The sequence below is a fragment of the Pezoporus wallicus genome, unplaced genomic scaffold (assembly GCF_028554395.1).
Source record: "Pezoporus wallicus isolate ANWC-B61680 ecotype Strahan unplaced genomic scaffold, APGP_CSIRO_Pwel_v1 contig_13865, whole genome shotgun sequence".
Lineage (NCBI taxonomy): Eukaryota > Metazoa > Chordata > Aves > Psittaciformes > Psittacidae > Pezoporus > Pezoporus wallicus.
The window spans coordinates 259,428-278,345 of NW_026640128.1; the positions used below are offsets into that span (position 1 = coordinate 259,428).

General features: G+C 55.6%; 1 protein-coding gene across 1 annotated transcript; it reads left to right on the forward strand.

Annotated features, from left to right (window-relative positions):
* The first annotated feature begins 5,534 nt into the window (after positions 1–5,534).
* HOMER3 (homer scaffold protein 3) lies at positions 5,535–16,189 on the forward strand. The gene is made up of 9 exons (XM_057417454.1): positions 5,535–5,661; positions 7,684–7,840; positions 8,710–8,841; positions 9,270–9,377; positions 12,272–12,393; positions 13,292–13,448; positions 14,760–14,870; positions 15,050–15,130; positions 15,985–16,189. The coding sequence occupies exons 1-9, from the start codon at positions 5,648–5,650 to the stop codon at positions 16,171–16,173; spliced, it is 1,071 nt and encodes a 356-aa protein (XP_057273437.1). The 5' UTR covers positions 5,535–5,647; the 3' UTR covers positions 16,174–16,189.
* Positions 16,190–18,918: the final 2,729 nt, after the last annotated feature.

The following is an 18,918-nucleotide window of genomic DNA, read 5'->3' on the forward strand; positions in this document are numbered from 1 at the left end:
TACACACACATACACACACATACACACACATACACACACATACACACACATACACACACCCCCCCATACACACCGACACAGACACACATACACACACACACCCCATTCCTGGCCCCCCCTTCTGTCACAGCCCTGGCTCTGTGGGGCTCACAGTGCTCTGCCTGCTGCTGGGGCAGAGGAGCACCGTGACACACCAGCAGAGCCTCCCTGCTGACTCAGCATGGCCACGGGCCGCCTGCCAGGGCCCAGCACAGCTCCTGTGCTCACATGCTCTGTGAGCACCCACCCTGGGAACCAGCCCTTGCACAGGGAAAGCACTTTGGGGCAGATTGCAGGGAGAATTGAGAAGTTCCCAGCACAGCAGCTGGGAGATCCTGACCTCCTGCTGGGGCTGGCAATGGCCTTTAGCAGCAGACACTCTTTGGGGGGCTCGCTCATTGTGGCTGCACATTGAGCCCAGCCACAGTGCAAAAATACATTCCTAGGTGTGTGCAGGTCCTGCTGTCAGCGGGAGCATCACATCCCAAAGCCCTTCCCTGCCCGGGGGGCTCAGAACTGTTCTGCCCGTGAACCACAGAACCAAATGATTCCTGTGCTTTGATTCTGGTCTGATTTCTTGCAGGACCTTGTGGGCTTGGTTTGTAGATGAAGGGGGAGCACACACTGCCTGTGTGCAGAGCACAGTGTTTGGAGTGATTGTCCTCTCTGCATCCAAGTGCACAGAGGCTCCTTGCTCTGACAAGTAAATGAATATCTCTGCAATGAGAAGCTGCAGTGAGTGAGGAGGTGTAGGCTGGGGAGCAGCACATGGACTTCCCAGGGATGCCATTGCCTGAACCCCATTCAGGAGCACAGAGGCACATGCAGACCGAGCTCAGCCTCCCCAGCACATTCCAGCTGCTGCCTGCAGTGACTCAAAGACTTTATTCTAAACCTCAGACCTATTCACTCTTTGTGTTCCTGGGGTGCCTTGAACTCAGCCACCAAATCTCTCTCTTACACTTGTGTCTAGGCTTGAATCCTGCTCTTTTGTCACACACTGTGCTTAGGAACTTAAAACAGGACAGCAACATTAATACCAGTTCGGGGAATGGTCACTCTAAAAGCTTCCCTCTCCACAGCAAATGGGTTTCCTCTCCCTGGTCCTGCAGCAGAGGGTGGGGGCAAGAGAGCAGGATGTGGTAAGGAATTGGGGTAACAAAAGGGGCATCTCGCAGGCAGGATCGTGAGAACAAAAGAAATAGGAGGATATCAGTGAGAAAAATCTGCATTTCACAGAAGACCTGAGAACAAGGACAAAGCAAGTGTGCAGCCAGAAAGAGCCCCCTCCCCACACCTGGTGTAGAAGCCATCACTGGGGGCAAACACTAAACCCCTGGTTTCTTCCTCTCGCTGTTGCGGAGCTCTGGCAGCAGGGCTGGGCTTTAGCAGTTGCCCTTAGGTTTAGGAGCCTGCTGGAGAGAGAGTGAACCTGGAACTGTCAAACAGGGTTTTCCCCAAGAGATGCTATTTGCATTGGAGATACCCTGGGAAAGGAAGAGCAGTAGAACAGTTTCTCTGGGGTGTAAAGACCCCAACGGGCAGCTGCCTTGGGGTGGGTCAAGGAGGGATCCTGCAGTGAAACAGACTGGAGCTGCCATGGTGCTAGTTTAGACAGAGAGAGAAATGCTTTGCTGACAGCTCTTTCAGACTCTCTGTCCCTTCCTCTATCCTGTGCTATTCCTTACAGCAGGATGCATTTCTCTGGAGGACGGTGGCAGGAGGCTGGAGCGTGCAGTGGGAACACCATTCCCGGCTCTGCCTTTGCTTCAGCCGAAAACCCCTTTACCCTGTCCTGCTGTTAGACCTGTTTTGCAGGCTTGAGAGTATGTTTCTGGTGAGGATTAGAGGGGGACTCTCTGAAATCCTCCTGTTAAAGACATCCCCAGCAGAGGGACTGAAGGGGGTTTGCTCAGTGTGTTGATGTATGTGTGTGCAGGACGGGCTCTGCAGCACCGCAGGTGAGCTGGGCTGTGTATGTACCTGTGTGCATGTACCTGTGCATGTACCTGTGCATGTACCTGTGTATGTACTGATCCAGACAATCCAGGTGTGTCATGGGACGATGCTGGTGCTGTCTCCTAAACTGCAGATGTGCAGAGCCTCTCTGGGTGGTGGCTCCTCTCCCTTCCTGCTGCATTCTCCCCGTTGCATGAGCAGCAAGGGGTTCATTTGGAAGATCCCACTTAGGAAGAGGCCCATGGCCTGTAAAGAGGAGGGCAGAGCGCACATCCCAACAGGGCACTCAAGGACAGTCCATGCCTCCAGCGACATATGTGTTCAGATTACACAGCACAGAGGGGGCAGTGCTGGATTTGGTCTTCTCCAGACCTTGGCACTTTTATGCCTGCTGTTCTCCTGCCAGGTAAAATGTGGTGCTGGTGCAGGGCTGAATTGATGCCATCTGTAGCTCCTTGGCACGGGGCAGTGCTTGCAGGGTGTGCTTCTCCTCCAGGGTCTTGGCAGGGTCTCTGTGTGTCCTAACCTGACGGGGTTCCTCCTCCAGCCTTGGTGAACTCAGTCCCTTTGGACTGCTCAGTTCCTTGCTACTCTGCTGAGACCATCCATTAAGAGGACAAGCAATGATTTGCTTTCCTGGCAAGGGGGAAATAAGCAGCTATTTATTAAGAAATCCATTTGGATGCTGTAGAGAGGGAAATAATACAAGAACCAAGATGGGACTGGGACCAGCATGCAGTTTTACACGCTGTCTTAATGACCACTGGGCAGAGACTTCAGAGAGAGCAAATGGGAAATGACTGATCCATACCCTGTGTTCATGTGTCCTCCCCAAGCACACTGTGACCTTCTCCCAGCTTCTCTGTCAGGAAAAGCCACAAGAGGAGACATGTGGGCCTTTACTGAGGCAGCATCCTGCAGCCAGGTGCCTTGCTGCCTTGAAGAACACATCAGACTGGTTAGATCATCTCTGCTTTTCAGTTTTAGCTGCTTGGTTCTGCTGGTAGCTGGCATAGGGACATTCACTGGGGACAGGTCATTTTTAAACCATCAGTGAGCCATGGGATATTGAACGTTGCCTTTCCCTCTTGGGCTGGAGCAGATGCTGGCAGCGATGGGACCTGGATCCTTTCCAGTTGCCAGCAGGCACTTGCTGAACACGTCTGTCTCTCAGCCAGATCTTTGTCCTTTCAGTTATTTGCTTTGGTTTTTCTCAGTTCTCTGCCAAGGGCAGCCCTGGGGGATGTGAGTGGCTTCATTTACACGTGCCCTTTTCACTACGATGTCGGTATGGTCATGGGGACTCCCGGCTGGGAGCAGGGCATGAAGTGGTGGCATTTAGGGATGTGTGGTGTATCCAGCGTATACACTCACAACACAGGGGGAAAGGGAGCACAACAGTCTGAGCCCTGGGCCCTTTCAGGGCTATTTTTATATGCTTTGTAGTGGTTGTGGGAACAAGAGGTCAGCAGCTTGGCCTGAAACAAGCTCAGCCGTGGCTCTGCCCATGCATCTTCGCCCTGGCTGGCAGTACCTGAGCTTTCCCTGCATGTCCAGCAGTGCCCTGCGGTCCTGCCTGCATTCCCCCTTGCTGAGCGGCTCCTGGGCTGTGTCAGCCCCTGCTGCTGGAGGAGGCGTTTTCCATTTAATAACCATGAGTGACTTCTCGGAGATGGGCCTCTGGATCTGCACACCTTGCATTGCTGCCTGCTCTTTCTCTCTGGTTTTTGTTGCGCTCCAACACAACACAGGAGAGCTTTTGTCTTACAGCTTTGCTTTAACCTTGTCAGACCAGTGAGCACTGAAAGGCAGGTTTCCAGGCTGGCCAGTGTCCTCCACAATGGCATTCTTGTGCTTGCCGGATACAGTTTGTACCATTTGATGGATTTAAAACAAAGAAAGACTTCCCCCCCCTGCACAAGCACTGCAAAAGGAACATCAACACCTCTGTGGTGTTCCCAAGCACAGCACAAAGCTCTCCTGGGCATTACCTGCAGAGCTTCAGCCACTGCTTCCTAGAAGGGAAGGCTGGCGCGGAGCTCCGGTAGCTGTGAGGAGGCTACGTAAAGCAGTCACCATTAGGAGGGACAGGCAGGCTGGCAGCAGCAATTCCAGCTGCAGTGAGGAGAAGGGAAACGGGAGCAATCGTTGCAGGAGGTTCCACGTGTTCCGCTTCCCTCGGAGGGAGGCGGCTGCGGGATTCCCTCCCTGGCACAGGCAGGTGAAGCTGCTGCTAAGCCCTGGCTCTGGGAGCGCCGGGTTGCTCTCTGTTGGAGCACAGCACATCTGGTGCAGCTGGCAGCAGGCCCGTGGGAGAGCCTGCGAGGCTTGGGTGCTTGTAACGGGAAGGGATGGACCTGGCAGAGCCAGCGGGAAGTGGTTCTGCTCCTGGGAGCACCATAAGGGACAAACAGAGGTGTGAGGAGTGTCGAGGCGCAGTGGTGATGTGAAGGCAGGAGAAGCAGAGCACCCTTCCCATCAGCGCCATCAGAGGGGCATCCCGCGGTGTTCCTGAGACCAGGAAAAGAACGTGCATGCCCAGGGGCTGCAGGAGAGCAGCCAAGTCGGCTTCATGGGAGTAGAAGCAGCATAAGCTAACCCTGTGAAGGCTTTTCTCCTCTCTGACAGGGCTTCCAGTGGCAGTTTGCTTTCCACTCCTGGTGCTCAGAAGGAAAGTAACGCTGGCTTTTGTGGGGGGTGGCCTCCTGAGCCTCTCCTGGCTTGGGGTCATCAGTGGGGTTTCCATGTATTGAGGTACTCAGCTGACCTGCTTGGAGGCAGACCTGCCGAAGAGGCTGGACATCTGGGCTCTATCCCTTCGACAGGCACCTTTCATCGTGCACATTCACTTTCTTACCCCGTTTGAGACTCCCGGTCTCAGCTGACTTGGGAGAGAGCAGGGTGGGGACCATGAGGCAGAGCCTCATTTACAAAGCAAATGGTGGCACAGCTCTCGCGTGTCATGGGCAGACAGCACAGGGCAGCCACAGGGGCTCACCCGTGCTGCGGGCTGGGACCATGCCCGGCTCTGTGGAGCACAGGGCAGGGAGCAGAGCTGGTGGGGATCCCCCGTGTGGCTGCAGACCCCATCCCTGCGGGCAGAGGAGGCTGATGCCGGGAGTGTCAGCGCTCGGGGTGCATGGCGGGGGCATCACTTGGGCTGCAGAGAGCTGCAGTCAACAGGAGGGTTTCCACTGGCGCTGGGTGCAGGCTGAGCACAGGAATAGCTCCGTGCGGGCGAGGGCTGATCTCTGAGGAGCGGTTTCCATCATGCAGCCGCATCACGTGCGCATGACTGGAAACACGAGAGCCTTCCAGGCTCCTCTGTGGCCCTCTCCCAACAGCCAGCGCCTGCTGCCAAGGGGATTTACTCCGGTTGCACGGCTCAGCCGCTGATCCCCCAGGACAGGGAAGAAAACTTGTTCAGCGGTGAAAAATCAGTGCAAAGTACAAGCTTGGGCCAAAGGGAGCCCCTGAACGGTGCCTGCTTGAACGCCCTGTGCTCTGTGTGGCGAACAACAGCTGAAAGGAATCCCTGGGCAGGCAAAACCAGGAGGGAGCCTCACTCCAGCTAGGAGACCTGAGGAGGGAGCTGCCGGAGGAGACACATCCTGACTCCATTGGCCTCTAGTCTTACCCTTCCTAACAAATGTCACCAACTAGGTAATGTCCTTCCTCTGTTCTCTCCAACACTAGCTGGGATTTGGGGGTTACGGTGCAGAAGCATTAGTTTTTCCCTGCTCTGTAGCTGCTGTGTCTCAAAGGGTAAGTTGTGATCCATGTGAAATGTCGTGTCTGTCACTGGAGCCTGGAAAACAGGAATCTCATTCCAAAACCAGACAGGGGCTGAGTAAAACCAAGCAGGGAAGGTGCAAAGAGAGGCTGGTTTAGACCCTCCTGCAGTCACAGGAGATCTGAGTCAGGGCTGTAACCTGGGAACCAAGGCGTGAAACTGGGAGCTAGCAGGGAGGATTTGATTTCCTTCCTCAGCTTTGGGATGTGTGCAGAGAGCACCAGGTACATTTGTCTGTGGATTGACAGGAAAGGCTGCTCGTGGCAGCTGTGAGGACGTGGAACGGGCAGGAAACACAAGTGTGTGGATGTGGGGAGCTTGCACAGAGCAGGGTTGTGCCTGTGCCCTGTGTGCAGCTGCCATGGGGGGGTGTTCCCAGTCACATCACATTTCACTGGGTTTGGGAAGTGGCCAGTGCCTTGGCTTTAACCAAAGCCAAGCACAGACCCCAGTGCACCTGATGGTGTCATGGGGACATTCCTGCCTGCTCCTGAAACGCTCGAGTTACATCCTGATGCCTCAGGTTCAACTCCGTAGTTCAGCTCGGATCTTACTGCTTACGGAGCCCAGGCAGTGCTTGGTTCAGAGCTTTCCTGCAGCAGCTGCACATCGTGTGGTGAAGAGTTTCCTTTCATTCATTGTGAAGTGACTTGCTTTGAGCCCTGCAGTGTGACCTCTCGCTGCAGGATGCGCTTCCCAAGCATGAGTCAAGGGAGGAAGAGCTGCGCTGAGGGGAAACACTGCTTGTGCTCACATCCTAGACCCATCCCTCCATCCCTCCATCCCTCCATCCCTCCATCCCTCCATCCCTCCATCCCTCCATCCCTCCATCCCTCCATCCCTCCATCCCTCCATCCCTCCATCCCTCCATCCCGCCATCCCTCCATCCCTCCATCCCTCCATCCCTCCATCCCTCCATCCCTCCATCCCATTTCCCTCGAGCGCCAGCTTGGATATACAAAGTACAAATACTACAGCAGCCAGAGAATCCTGTACCTGGTGCAGTTGCCATGAACTGCCTGCTAAGGTGCTGAGGGATGGTGCAAGAAAGCTTCAGGGTGGGCTAAAAAGACTGTAACCTCTAAGCCTGACTCTGCCACACTGGCTGTGTTGTGAAGGGCTGTCAGGTATACTGCAAACATGAGGTTGTGATGTCCTAGTTGTGCTTCTGCTGCCAAGTTTCTTGCCTGTCCTTGGGTGAACATGCATATATGATCTAACCTGAGGGCATAACCTGTTATCGCTGAAATAACCAGCCTTTTGGCCTTTGGAAATGGCTGAAGACTGCAGAGGAGGACAGAGAATCTGTAGAGGAAGGTAAAAACCTGTACCTATAGTTAAACACCCTTGGTAGCTTTGTTATTGTGCCAAGGGTATCTTCATAGCCCAAGGTCAGTTGTGTGCAGCGAAAGCTGCTGTCATTGTGCTGTCTGAGTGGTGGTCAAATGGGGGCATAAACAGCCATTGGCTTTTACTTTGCAGGGGCATCATCCAGCAGTCCCCCAGCTTCTAAACTGGGCTTTGGAAGGGTGCCCAGGATGTGGAGAGCTCCTGGGCAGGGCACAGAGAAGCCCAGAGATCTTGGAAAAGCAACTCACAGGAGTGCTGGAGGACTTGGGGCATGACTCCCCTGGCAGGGAGAGGCACCAGGTGGTACCAGCCCAGACTGGGGGGAGCTGCTGCTACCTGCGCAGAGGCTCAGTGAAGGGCTGCTGGGGGAGAGATGCTGTATCCTTGGGGGCTGCCCTGCCTGGCACCCACCGCCTCAGAGAAGGTGGGGAGCAGAAGTGCTGCTGGTGGTGCCTCATTCAGCTCCAGTGCCAGGAAGTGGATGCTCTTTCCCTGTTGCTCAGCTCCCTGTGCCCTAACAGCCCTGTTCGTTTCTCTTGCAGGGAGCAGCCAATCTTCAGCACCAGGGCCCACGTCTTCCAGATTGATCCTGCTACCAAACGGAACTGGATCCCCGCCAGCAAACACGCTCTCACTGTCTCCTACTTCTACGATGCCACCCGCAACGTGTACCGGATCATCAGCGTGGGGGGCACCAAGGTGGGGGCAGCACCACGCAGCAGCACAGCAGGCTCTTCTCCAGCCTGGTCTGGTGGTGGTGTGCTGTCACGTTGGTCAGTTCTCAGCGTAGGCCCTTGAGGATCTCCGTTGCAGGGAATGGAAGGTGAAACACTGCTGCCATGCTCAAGTGTATTTAGTGTTAGACACTGGAATCTCTGCTGATGGGTCTGGTGTTGCCTCTCCCCGTTCCAGTCTCTTCTCACCCCTGGCACGTGCAAAGCACAAGCTTTTTGTGAGACCCTTTATCATGTGCTAAAGCCAACCCCTTTAAAAACAATGAAGTGGCAGACTGAGGTTGAGGGCACCCCAGGAGGCGTCTGTGCAGTCGCTTCCACAGAACACGAGTGACTCTCCATAAACTGGTCTTGACAGGCATTCTCCTGACTTCCTCCTGCAGACTTGCCTGCAATGGCAGAGTCTCACCAATCTGCCCAGACAATTACTTTGGTGCTGCCCTAAGCAGCAGTGTTCCCTAACAGCCAGGCCTGACTGCTGTGGAAGCCTTTTGTTGTACTTGCCGTGCAAATGGAGAACAGCAGCGAGTTGTTGAGTCCCCAGGGACACCCTGTCTCTCGTCTTCTTTTCCAGCAATGGAGGAAGGTGATGCCACTGAGACTTGTTTTTCCTTCCTCTAGATGAGATGGCTGAGGTTTGTCCGTGTCACGTAGCCAGACTAGAAAGACTTTTGGTCACCAAAAGCCCGAACTGTTGTTTTATAGATTAAAAACCAGAGCTTTCTCCCTGTAGTTCCTAGAGCACACAGGGACGACAGTGATGAGTCCCACCCCACCACCTCAGCCCAGCAGGCTGGAGTTTTCTCTGACTCCCATTGTTGCTTCTCTCTCCAGGCAATCATCAACAGCACCATCACCCCCAACATGACCTTCACGAAGACATCCCAGAAGTTTGGGCAGTGGGCAGACAGCAGAGCCAACACCGTGTACGGGTTGGGCTTTGCTTCCGAGCAGCATCTCTCCCAGGTAATGCTGCAGGTGCTGCAGGAAGCTGATGCCACCAGGGGAATGTCCCTGAAACCCTGAAGGGGAGATAAGCCTCTGGAGAGCAGGCTTTAGGAACCTGATGTAATGCTGTTCCTAGCATCTTTGCGCCTCCCATCAGCTTTTAGCACAGTGGGAAGAGCTTTAAAGTAAAATTTGCAGAGTGCTTTTAAACATCACAAAATCAAATTAGGATTTGAGGCTCAATTTCTGTCACTGCTGTTTAGCTAAGCCCACTGAGTGCCAGAACCGTGGCCAGGAAGGGGCTATTCACTGAGTTGTACTGTTAGTTGAAAAGAGGTGTAAAAGCATGTTGGATGGAGCTGCAAAGGGAGGAGGACCCAGGCCTCAGTTCTGCTGAGTTCCACATGTTGGTGGAGCACTGGAGTGACTCTTCTGCTCCCCTCTAGTTTGCAGAGAAGTTCCAGGAAGTGAAGGAAGCAGCTCGTTTGGCGAGGGAGAAATCCCAGGATAAAACAGAGCTGACCAACCCTGCCCTGAACATCACATCTCACCAGGTAATGCTGAGTGGTGGCAGCCAGGGGAAACGGCCACTGTGCTCCTTCTGCCTTCCACCCCTTTCTGAGAGCTTCCTTGCCATACACTGAGGGTGGAGCTTCACACTGTGATGGCTCCTGTGGCCCTGAGGTCACTGCTGGAGCTCAGGAAGCACATTAACAAATGAGTGCTTAAACGGAGCTCCTGGGAAGGTTCACCCCCCTCCCTCTTTGGTAGTTCAACTGTGGAAACCATTTGATGTCTACTGAGGCCATGCTGGGGTGGGGGGTTCCTGCTGTGCTGCTGGGAGTTCTTTCTTCGGTGGGTCTTGGTGTGGTTCTTTCTCTTTTATTCTTTAATTTGGAGCTGCTGGCTCTCCCGGGCCTCAGGGTGACAGCAACAGGCAAGCGGCATGCAGGAGTGCCCGTTGCCTGCTTGAAGATCACAGCAAGGAAGACACGTGCCACTTCCATCCATTCTTCTGGGGCTGCAGGGGGTTCTCCTCCGAGTGTCTCTGACAGGAGATGGGGCTGCCCGTGGGGGTCCATGAAAGACAAAGTGATTTCTTATTGCGGGTGACTGAGGGATGCTGGCCAGGCTTCTCTGTCTGTTTCCACTGTGGAGAAGCTGTGCTGTGAGAGCAGGAGTCACGCTCCTCTTGGGAGCTCTCCCCTGAGGTAGCACTGCTGTCTGACAGCCACTCATTCCAGGTTCTTTTCCCCAGGAGACCAAGCCAGAAAGCTCAAGCCCATCACAGATGGTTTTCACATGCGTTGCTCTTGCACTTGTTACCTTTCTGCCTGTGTAGCTAAACCAGCAGCAGCAGTGGGATGGAGTGAGAGGATAGGCTGTGGGGAGCTCTGTACTGCCTTTTCCCGTGTTAAAGCAACTCCCAAATAGTTCCCTCCAGAGGTGATTCTGCATTTCCCAGCACTCCTGGCAGTAGGAGAGGAGCTGTAGGTTGGAGGACATTGTGTTCTCTGGGTTGAATACAGATGGAGCAGCAGCAGAGGAGGAGGAGGGAGTGTGAACAGTACCTTGGCCTGCAGGGAAGGGAGGGGGAAGTGGAGGTGGTGGCTCTGCAGAGACTGGAAATGTCATGTGGGGGGCAAAAATGGGGAAAGTATTCCCAGTGTTTGGCTCCTGTAACTCAAAGCCCCATCCTAATGGGTGGCAAATGGCAAAGGGAGTAGAGTAGAGCAGCAGAAGGGATGAGGAGGTCAGAGGGTGAAGGTGACCTTCACCTCACTCTTCCCGTTCAGCCCATCTCGTGTCTCAGTGGCACATGCAGTGTCCCCTGCCATGGGAGCAGGCAGGTCTTGTCCTGCAGTTCCTGCTTTCTCCAGCCTGTATGTAAATCGGCCCCTCACCCCTTCTCCAGCTGTCTCGCTGATTCCCAGTCTGTGCATTAGTAGAGCTTCAAATCTGAGTTTCATCCTTGAATAATTGATTGTGTTTCTGTTTGCAAGCGAGCAGGGAGCAGCTCTGTCTCCTGAAATTAAATCAGGGCTTCCTGCTTTTCTGCATCTGCACTAGTTTACTCAGGCTTTAGATTTTCAGCGCTGGGCAAATCCCAGGATAGAAGCTCTCTTCTGTCCTCTCGTAGCTTCTAGGCCAATCTCCATCCCATTTAGCATCCGCAGCGCAGAGTATGTCACTGTGGGTAATGTAAGCAACAAAAGAGTGTGCAGCATCTTCAGCTGGACTCACAGGGGTTCAACACACAAGAAAAAGAAACTTCTGCCCCTTCCCTGCCTCAGTTTCCCCACCTTGTGTAAAGGTGTGGCAGGGCTGTGTTTTGCAGGTCTCACATCTCGGTCACTCTCTGGAAGGCTTCATGAAGCTGGTGTTTAATACATCATGGCCATGCCTGGCTCTATTTATAGGTGTCAGCCGACTCCAAAGCAGGTGCCTGTCCCTCCTGCAGGCATTTGGGGGCTACCTATGAACTCCAGCAGTAGCCTGGGCTCTCAGCTCCCTGCTTAGGAGCCCAGAGACTTGTTGCTCAGAGTCTTTTTATAGCTCAGTTTGCCCTGTCAGTGCCAAGCTGCTTCCCTGCTGCGAGAGGAGATCATGTAGGAAAGGTCTTCTGGAGGGGCTGGAGGCTATGAAGTCTGCTTTGGCTTCTGCATGTTCATCTCTGCTCTGCTGTCGGTTGGTTGTCTCTGCTGGCTCTGATGTATGCAGGAATCTGGAGCCGTAGACAAGGAGATACTTTGGTGCAGGGGCTGTGAGTTTCTTCTCCCACACCTTTGGAAAACGGGTGCCACAGTCACCTGAGCAATAGCAGAGTTTCCTTCCCTTGAGCCTGGAACACACATTCCCAATGGCACCTGGGGTCTTAACTCAAGGTCCAGAAGCTGGGCTCGACTGAACCCGGGTCTGGCAGCTCTGTGTTTAGTTTCAGTCTTTCCACTGCTCTGAGCACCAGCAAAGAAATCCTCTTAAGAATTCAGCCAAGCCCGGGGACAGGGAGCAGGGCCACGGGGCTGGGTTCCAGCCGGTGACACCCTGGCATTGCCAAGGGGAAGCTGGGGGCCAGGGAGTTCAGTCGCTCCGGTTGGGAGGAGGAAGAGCTGGTGCCTGCAGGCTGTGAGCCCTCCTGCTCAGCGTGTCTGTGCACTGGGGTCACTGCCCCCGCAGTGCTGGGGGAGCAGAGCACTGACCTCCCTATCCAAGAGAGTGCCCACGTTGCTGTGCCATTGCTGCGCCCGCTGGGCCATACCTGAGGATCTTTGCCACCCCTTGTCGTGCAGACAAGCACAGCACTACCTGAGAGTTAGGACTGAAAGCCAGTGCTCCTCACAGGAGTGCAGGGGCTCAGAGCCAGCCCTGTGAACCTGGGCTGGGAGTGAGTTTGCAGAGACCTTGTGGCTCTCACTGCTGTGTGGTCACCACTCGTCTTCATCCCCAGGTACTTCCCAGCCCTATCATCAGCTCCAATGGGCCAGGAGAAGATAAACTATTCCGAAGCCAAAGTGCCGATGTGGAGGTAACAACGGAGAAGGAGCGGCTGAAGAAGATGCTCTCCGAAGGGTGAGGCTGCTGCACGTGCTCTCTGCTCCTCACTCCTGAACTGTCTGCTCTGGCAGGATTTGGTGCATGTCCCTGGCATCCCAAATGCTTTTTGAACCAATGCTGCTGCTTCAGGTAGCTGGATAATGCCCTGTGTCCGCTGCTGCTCTAACCCTCCGCTATACCAATTTCCCCTCTTCTCCAGTAGGAAGTTACTCCAGGTGGAGGTGAAATCCGCTGTTCAGGCAGCGTGGGAAGAATGCTTTGTGCCCGCAGCAGGGCTGAGTTGGTGCCAGTTAGTTCAGATCAGTAGTTTGTGATAACCAGAAGATGCTCACGCTTTTCCAGCTGGCCCGGGGCTGCAGTTGTGTTAATTCCCCTGATGATACCAGCAAAGTCTCCGCTGCTTCCGCGCTTTGTCTCTTCAAAGACTCTGGCTGGATTCTGCTCTGTGGCTCCCCTTTAGCTCCCAGCTGAACACTCAGAGTATTTTTAAATCAAAAGCAAGTTCTTTGCTACCTTCTCCTGAGCCTGGGCTGGGAGGGCTTTAGTCAGAGCCAACTCAGATGTGACAAGGATTTAAATCCCAGATTGACAGTCCCACGTTATGAAGCTCCTTTATAGTAGCTGTACCCCCCTTCCCGTCAGTCTCACAGTGTGGATTCGGCAGTTTGCAGCCAGCACATAGGGCCTCAAATACAAATATTATCCAGGGGTAAAGAGATGCACATTCAGGGCTGGAAGAAGCATTTACATTTGGGAAGTGACACGAAAACTGAATAGAAAACTCTGGAGGAGCCAGGAGCTGCCCTGCACTTCCAGGAGCTTTGTTTCGGTGCACGTGAGCACGGGGGGAAGAACCCTTCATGCTGAGACTCTCCTGTGCTCTCCTGAACACTTGTCCTGTTCTCTCACACAGTTCTGTGAGTGAGGTCCAGTGGGAGGCCGAGTTCTTCAGCCTCCAGGACAACAACAACAAGCTCGTGGCTGCTCTCCACGAAGCCAACGCCAACGTGGACCAGTGGAAGAAGCAGTTGGCCGCTTACCAGGAGGAGACGGAAACGCTGCGGCAGCGGGTGAGCACCGGAGGGGCTTCGCAGAGCAGGTCAGAGGAAGCCCCTTCCCAGAGCCAGATGGTGCCCTTGACCCCATTCTCTCTTCAGTTTCCACGGGTGTCAGCAGGAGATGGGATGGAAATCCAGGATGCTGCATGAGCCTGGCAGGGAAAACATGTCAAGGAATAAGGCCACGTAACTAGGGAGCTCTCACAAGAGCTGTTTTCTGCAGAGCAAGTTGGGATTGTGCTGTGTCCCCATGATTAGGAGGAGGAAACCGGGGCACAAAGTCAAAGCAGACCAGTTTTCCTTCCCGTTTCCAGGGGGTGGTTCCCAGCTGCCAGCAATGCTGAGGGAGGCCCATGCCCCCCTTAGCTGGGCATCAGCACAATCTTCTGGTTTTTGACAGGAAGGATGAAGGTTCCTCAGTCTGCTATAATTAGCTTACATCCAAGCTGCAACATCATGAAACTCGGGTGGTGCAGTACAAACAAGCCCTTGTTGGGTTGGAATAATAGGATCTTTTGACCTACATAATGTCAGAGAGGTCCCAGATCAACTGAGGAGGCCTGTGTGCATCTGGGCAGAGCAGTGACAGTCACACGGCTGGGTTTGTTGGGAAAAACCATGGAGAACTTGGGAAAGGGTTTTAGAGCAGTTGGGGTTTTGGGAGCTGTTTCCACTCGATGGCTGTAGTGTGACCAGTCCCCAGGAAACAGCGTCCCCCACTGTGGGGATTCACTGTGCCCACCGGTGGGTCTCAGTGCTGGAGTCACACAGTGGAAGAGCTGCACACAGCAAACGTTCTGCTCTGCAGCAGGGCCCTGCCTGAGGTGCAGCAGAGCCCTTGGTTGTGTGTGTGTGTGTGTGTGTGTGCGTTTTAAACATGAATCCTCTTCCCGAATCATCCCAGCTGCTGGGCTGAACTTTTCAGGAATGGGGCAAATCCTTCCTCCCAGCTCTGCTGGGGTTGAGCTGCAGCAGCTCCCTTGCCTTGGCAAGCTCTGCCCAGGGATGTAAATGGTGTAGCCGTCACTTTGGACTGGAGGCTCCTGTGCTTGATGTCAGCCAGCTCAACGTTGCTGGAAGTGCAGAGCTGCAGGGGAAAGCAGGGTCTCTGCACTGGGCTTTGCCACAGAGGTTTTCTCTGTGTGATCTGGGCAGAGCAGAGGAAGAGAGGTTTTTCCTCCCCAGGGTGGGAGCTGCTGCCCTGTTGTAACCTGGTTGGGTCTGCAAGGAAGCCAGACCATGACAGAGGGTGACTGAGGGTGAGGAGGTGTCAGGACATTCCTGTATCTCTGAGATGCTTCCCCTGTGCCTGCTTCTGTGTAGGTAGCAGAACTGGAGTCACAGGGCACTCAGGATTCCTCCAGTGAGAACAACAAGGAAGAGCTGAGCCAAACCCTGGAGGAGCTGGAACTACTGATCAAGGCGAAAGATGAGGTAATGCCCCACCAAGCAGAGCAAAGCCTGAAGCTGGGAGGCCCATCAGTCACCAGCACCCTGTTTGTCATTACAGCTTGAATGAGAGGGGAGGGAGGGAAGGGACCTGGCTGGGGTAGTGCTGGGAGGTGGCACCACTGGGATTGGGAGGGATCTGACATCTCTTCCTTGTGTTTTAGGAGATCCAGATGCTAAAGAGCCAGAAGTGTGGCCGATGGGAAACAGAGGGCGAGCGTGAGGAGACACTGCAGAAGCTGCAGGTAGGGATGGCAGATCTGGGACACCTCTGCACGCGTGGCAGAGTGATCTGTCCCCATTTCTCTGCTGAGCCAAAGTGTGAATGCTGTAGAGCTGCTGTGCCTATGGTCTGCCTCTGGATGCTGGCACTGGGTCCTTGCCAGTGTCTCTGCCTTCTTCCACGCTCTCTGTCCCTCAGAGGTATGACATGGGGCACAATGAGCAGGCAATAGCAAACCCAGCCTTCACCTACTCTCCTTTTAGCTCTTGCAGCAGTCCCTGGCATGGGACTGGAGCAGAATCTGTGATGTCCTGTGGCCCTCCATCTCTCTGAAGTCCTGCTTAGCTTGCTGGATGGCCAGGGATGGCTGGGGAGCAGAGCTCTGGCTCAGTCTGGCTGGCAGGAGGGATGCAAGCTGCTCTGCACCTCAGGGCAAGGACACAGATGGAAGCCCAATCTGTTGTGTGGTCTCTGGGGACACTGCCTGCCTGTGTTCACCTCTGAGCTGCTGACCGAGGGGATGAGCTGCAGGGCCCAGCCCCTTACACAGGCACTGGTTTTCATGGCAGAATAGTGTCTCCAGACATCAAGTGCCCTCAGCCCTGGAGGTGACAGGCATGTGAGATCTGCTTTGCCAGCTGCGGGCACGTGCCTGGTTTGGGGAACACGTGCTTGCATGCATGTGCCTGCCAAGCGCTGTGGCCCAGGACAGGAGATCCCTTGGTGAGGAACTGGGGGGACCCCAAGCTTCTGGGTGTGGGAAGCCTGGTGCTGGGGTGGCAGCACAGCTGTTTGGTGCAGATAAGGGGAGGGGGGTGTGAGCAGCGTGTATCAGCACCAGGGCAGCCCCCTCACTGCACTCGTGTCCCCGGGCAGGAGCTGGAGAGCCGCAACGCAGAGCTGGAGCAGCGCCTTCACCTGGCTGAGCAGACCCTGGCCGAGACCCTGGCCGAGAGGGAGAAGATCCAGACCGAGGTCACCAAGGTGGCAGAGATCATGGATGTGAAGATATTTGAGCTCAGTGAGATCCGGCAGGGACTGGCCAAGCTGGTAGAGAGCAATTGAGCAGCAGCTCCCTCGGAGGGGAGCCTGAGCTGGGACAGTCACAGAACATCGAGGTCTCTTGGGGCAGGACAAGCCAACGCACCAGCAGCTGCCCGGGCACTGTGGACACCAGCCCCAGGCACTGACTGCCCACGGAACCCCCAGGCAGAGGGCAGAGAGCAGCTGAGCTCCTGCATCCTCCTCAGGGAGCATCCACAAGTCACAGCCGGACCTCTCTGGACCCTGCCATGGCCGTGGCACGGTCCAGAGGGAGCGGCTGTCCCCGAGCTGCCCTCCCAGCCCCTGCTGCCACACTGTGTCCCTGTTGGGAGGGTCCTGGGGGAAGGGGCTGAGCAGCCGGGGCAGGTTTTCAGTAGTTTGGTTTTTAGGAAACCACTTGCCTTTTGCAGACAAACTGCCTGTTCCCCCCCACCCCGGGCAGGGAGCAGCGCTGCCAGCACACCAAGAGCAAGAGCTGCTCCTTTTCCTCTTGCCATCCCTAACTGCATCATGTCTCTTCAACAGGATCCAGTAACGCTTCCAGAGGCAGCAGTGGCCCCACTGCAGAGAAGGGTCCTTGCCGGACCATGTGTCCTTTTCCACTGTTCAGTCACATCCTCCAGAGGAGAAAGAACTGCAGGGTTTAAAGCTCTTATTAGTTCACCACAGTGGGATGTAATGACTTGATAAAACTTTCAGCTGAGAAGAGCAGAGGCTTGGTTGGGAAAGGGGCATCTGAGAAATGGGACATGCCTGAGGGGATGGCCAACAGACTGCCCCGTTGGCAGCGATCCCGGCCTCTGAGGGCTGCACTCAATTGAAATTAAATGGAGCAAGTCACAGTTGCTCTGGGCTGCTTTTCTTTTCCTTGTTTTTCATTGGGGAACAGTCCCCAGGGTCAGCCCCAGTGCTCCCTGTGAAGGGTCCGGGTCCCTGCCCCGTGTCAGCCCCAGTGCTCCCTGTGAAGGGTCCGGGTCCCTGCCCCATGTCAGCCCCAGTGCTCCTGGTGAAGGGTCCGGGTCCCTGCCCCATGTCAGCCCCAGTGCTCCCTGTGAAGGGTCCGGGTCCCTTCCCAGTGTCAGCCCCAATGCTCCCTGTGAAGGGTCCGGGTCCCTGCCCCATGTCAGCCCCAGTGCTCCCTGTGAAGGGTCCGGGTCCCTTCCCAGTGTCAGCCCCAGTGCTCCCTGTGAAGGGTCCAGGTCCCTGCCCCCTGTCAGCCCCAGTGCTCCCTGTGAAGGGTCCGGGTCCCTGCCCCATGTCAGCCCCAGTGCTCCCTGTGAAGGGTCCGGGTCCCTGCCCCCTGTCAGCCCCAGTGCTCCTGGTGAAGGGTCCGGGTCCCTGCCCCCTGTCAGCCCCAGTGCTCCCTGTGAAGGGTCCGGGTCCCTGCCCCGTGTCAGCCCCAGTGCTCCCTGTGACGGGCCTGGGTCCTTGCCCCGTGTCAGCCCCAGTGCTCCCTGTGAAGGGTCCGGGTCCCTGCCCCATGTCAGCCCCAGTGCTCCCTGTGACGGGCCCGGGTGCCAGCTTGCCACACTTGGCCACATGGAAGGAGAGCAGGAGGTGTTTGGAGCGTGCTGGGAGCAGTGCCCTGAGGGGCCCGTGGGAAGTGTTTGGGTTACCACAGATGTTGTCTGGTCATAGGAATTGAGCAAGAAAGAGTTGTGCCCCCCATGGCACCTGCTGTACCCCCCCCCCCCCCAGCTCCCCAGGAGCATGTTAGCCCCGTGCTGAATGATGGAGCAGTGTCCGTGTCGAAGCAGGCAGTAACCTGCCAGGAGCGCCCGTGGGTTTGGGTCCTGGTGCTGGGGTTTCTGCCCTCTTTGTTGCTGTAAGTCAGGCAGAGGCAGAGGAATCCTGGGGATGCCTGCAGGAGCTCCGGGATGGGCCGGCAGTGCTGCCTCTCCCCAGCACCCCCCTGAACCTCAGCACTGCTCAGGCCCTGCCGCTCCCTGCCCTCACCTGGTGACCAGGAGAGGAACCCAGAGCTCCCCGCACTGACAGCAAGTCAGGGCAGGGTCTGGGTCTGGCGCCTTGGCAATCCGCGGCCGTGGTGCGTTGGATTCCCTTCCCTCTCCCAGGCTGATGAGGAAACAGCGAGGTTTCCAGGCCTGCGCTGCCAGGGAAAGGCTTTTCTGGTCTGGGATTGGGCTTTCTTTGGTGGTTTCCCCTTAATTGGAATGATTTTTGTTTGCATGAAGCGTTCGCAACGGTACGGGCTGGAGCTGCAGTAGGGATGCTTGTTTCAGGGTATTTAAGAAGGAAGGGAAGGAAGTAACTGGGTGGCAAAAGACTCCAGGGACTTGTTTACCTCCCCATGCCAGTGTTCCTATTCTGTTCCTACAGGAGCAGCCCTCTTTTGAAATAGAGATCAGCTCCAAGAAAGGTGTGTTTGGTTTCCTTGGTCCCTGGGCTATGGAAGGAGGAGAGGGTGGGATTTGGGAGCGTGGGAGAAAGGGAGCTGAGCCGAAATTCCTTGTTCTCTGCTTCCTGCCCTCTCACGCTCCTCTCCCGTGGCTGTGCCCCCCAGGCTGGCGCTGGGTATGGATCCCAGTGCTGGCAGTGACCATTCCATAGCAGCCTGGCTCAGCGCCGGGGCTCACCACGCCTGGCTGAGTCAGCTCTCCCGAGGCCATCGCAGACCATTCCCGAGCAGCGGGAGGCAGAACCCGAGTCAAGCCGCTGCACATCCCAGCAGGACTCCCGGGGAGGAGGGGAGAAGCAGGCGCAAGCTGCTCTTACGCCATTTACACCCCTTCTTGTCCTCCGAGC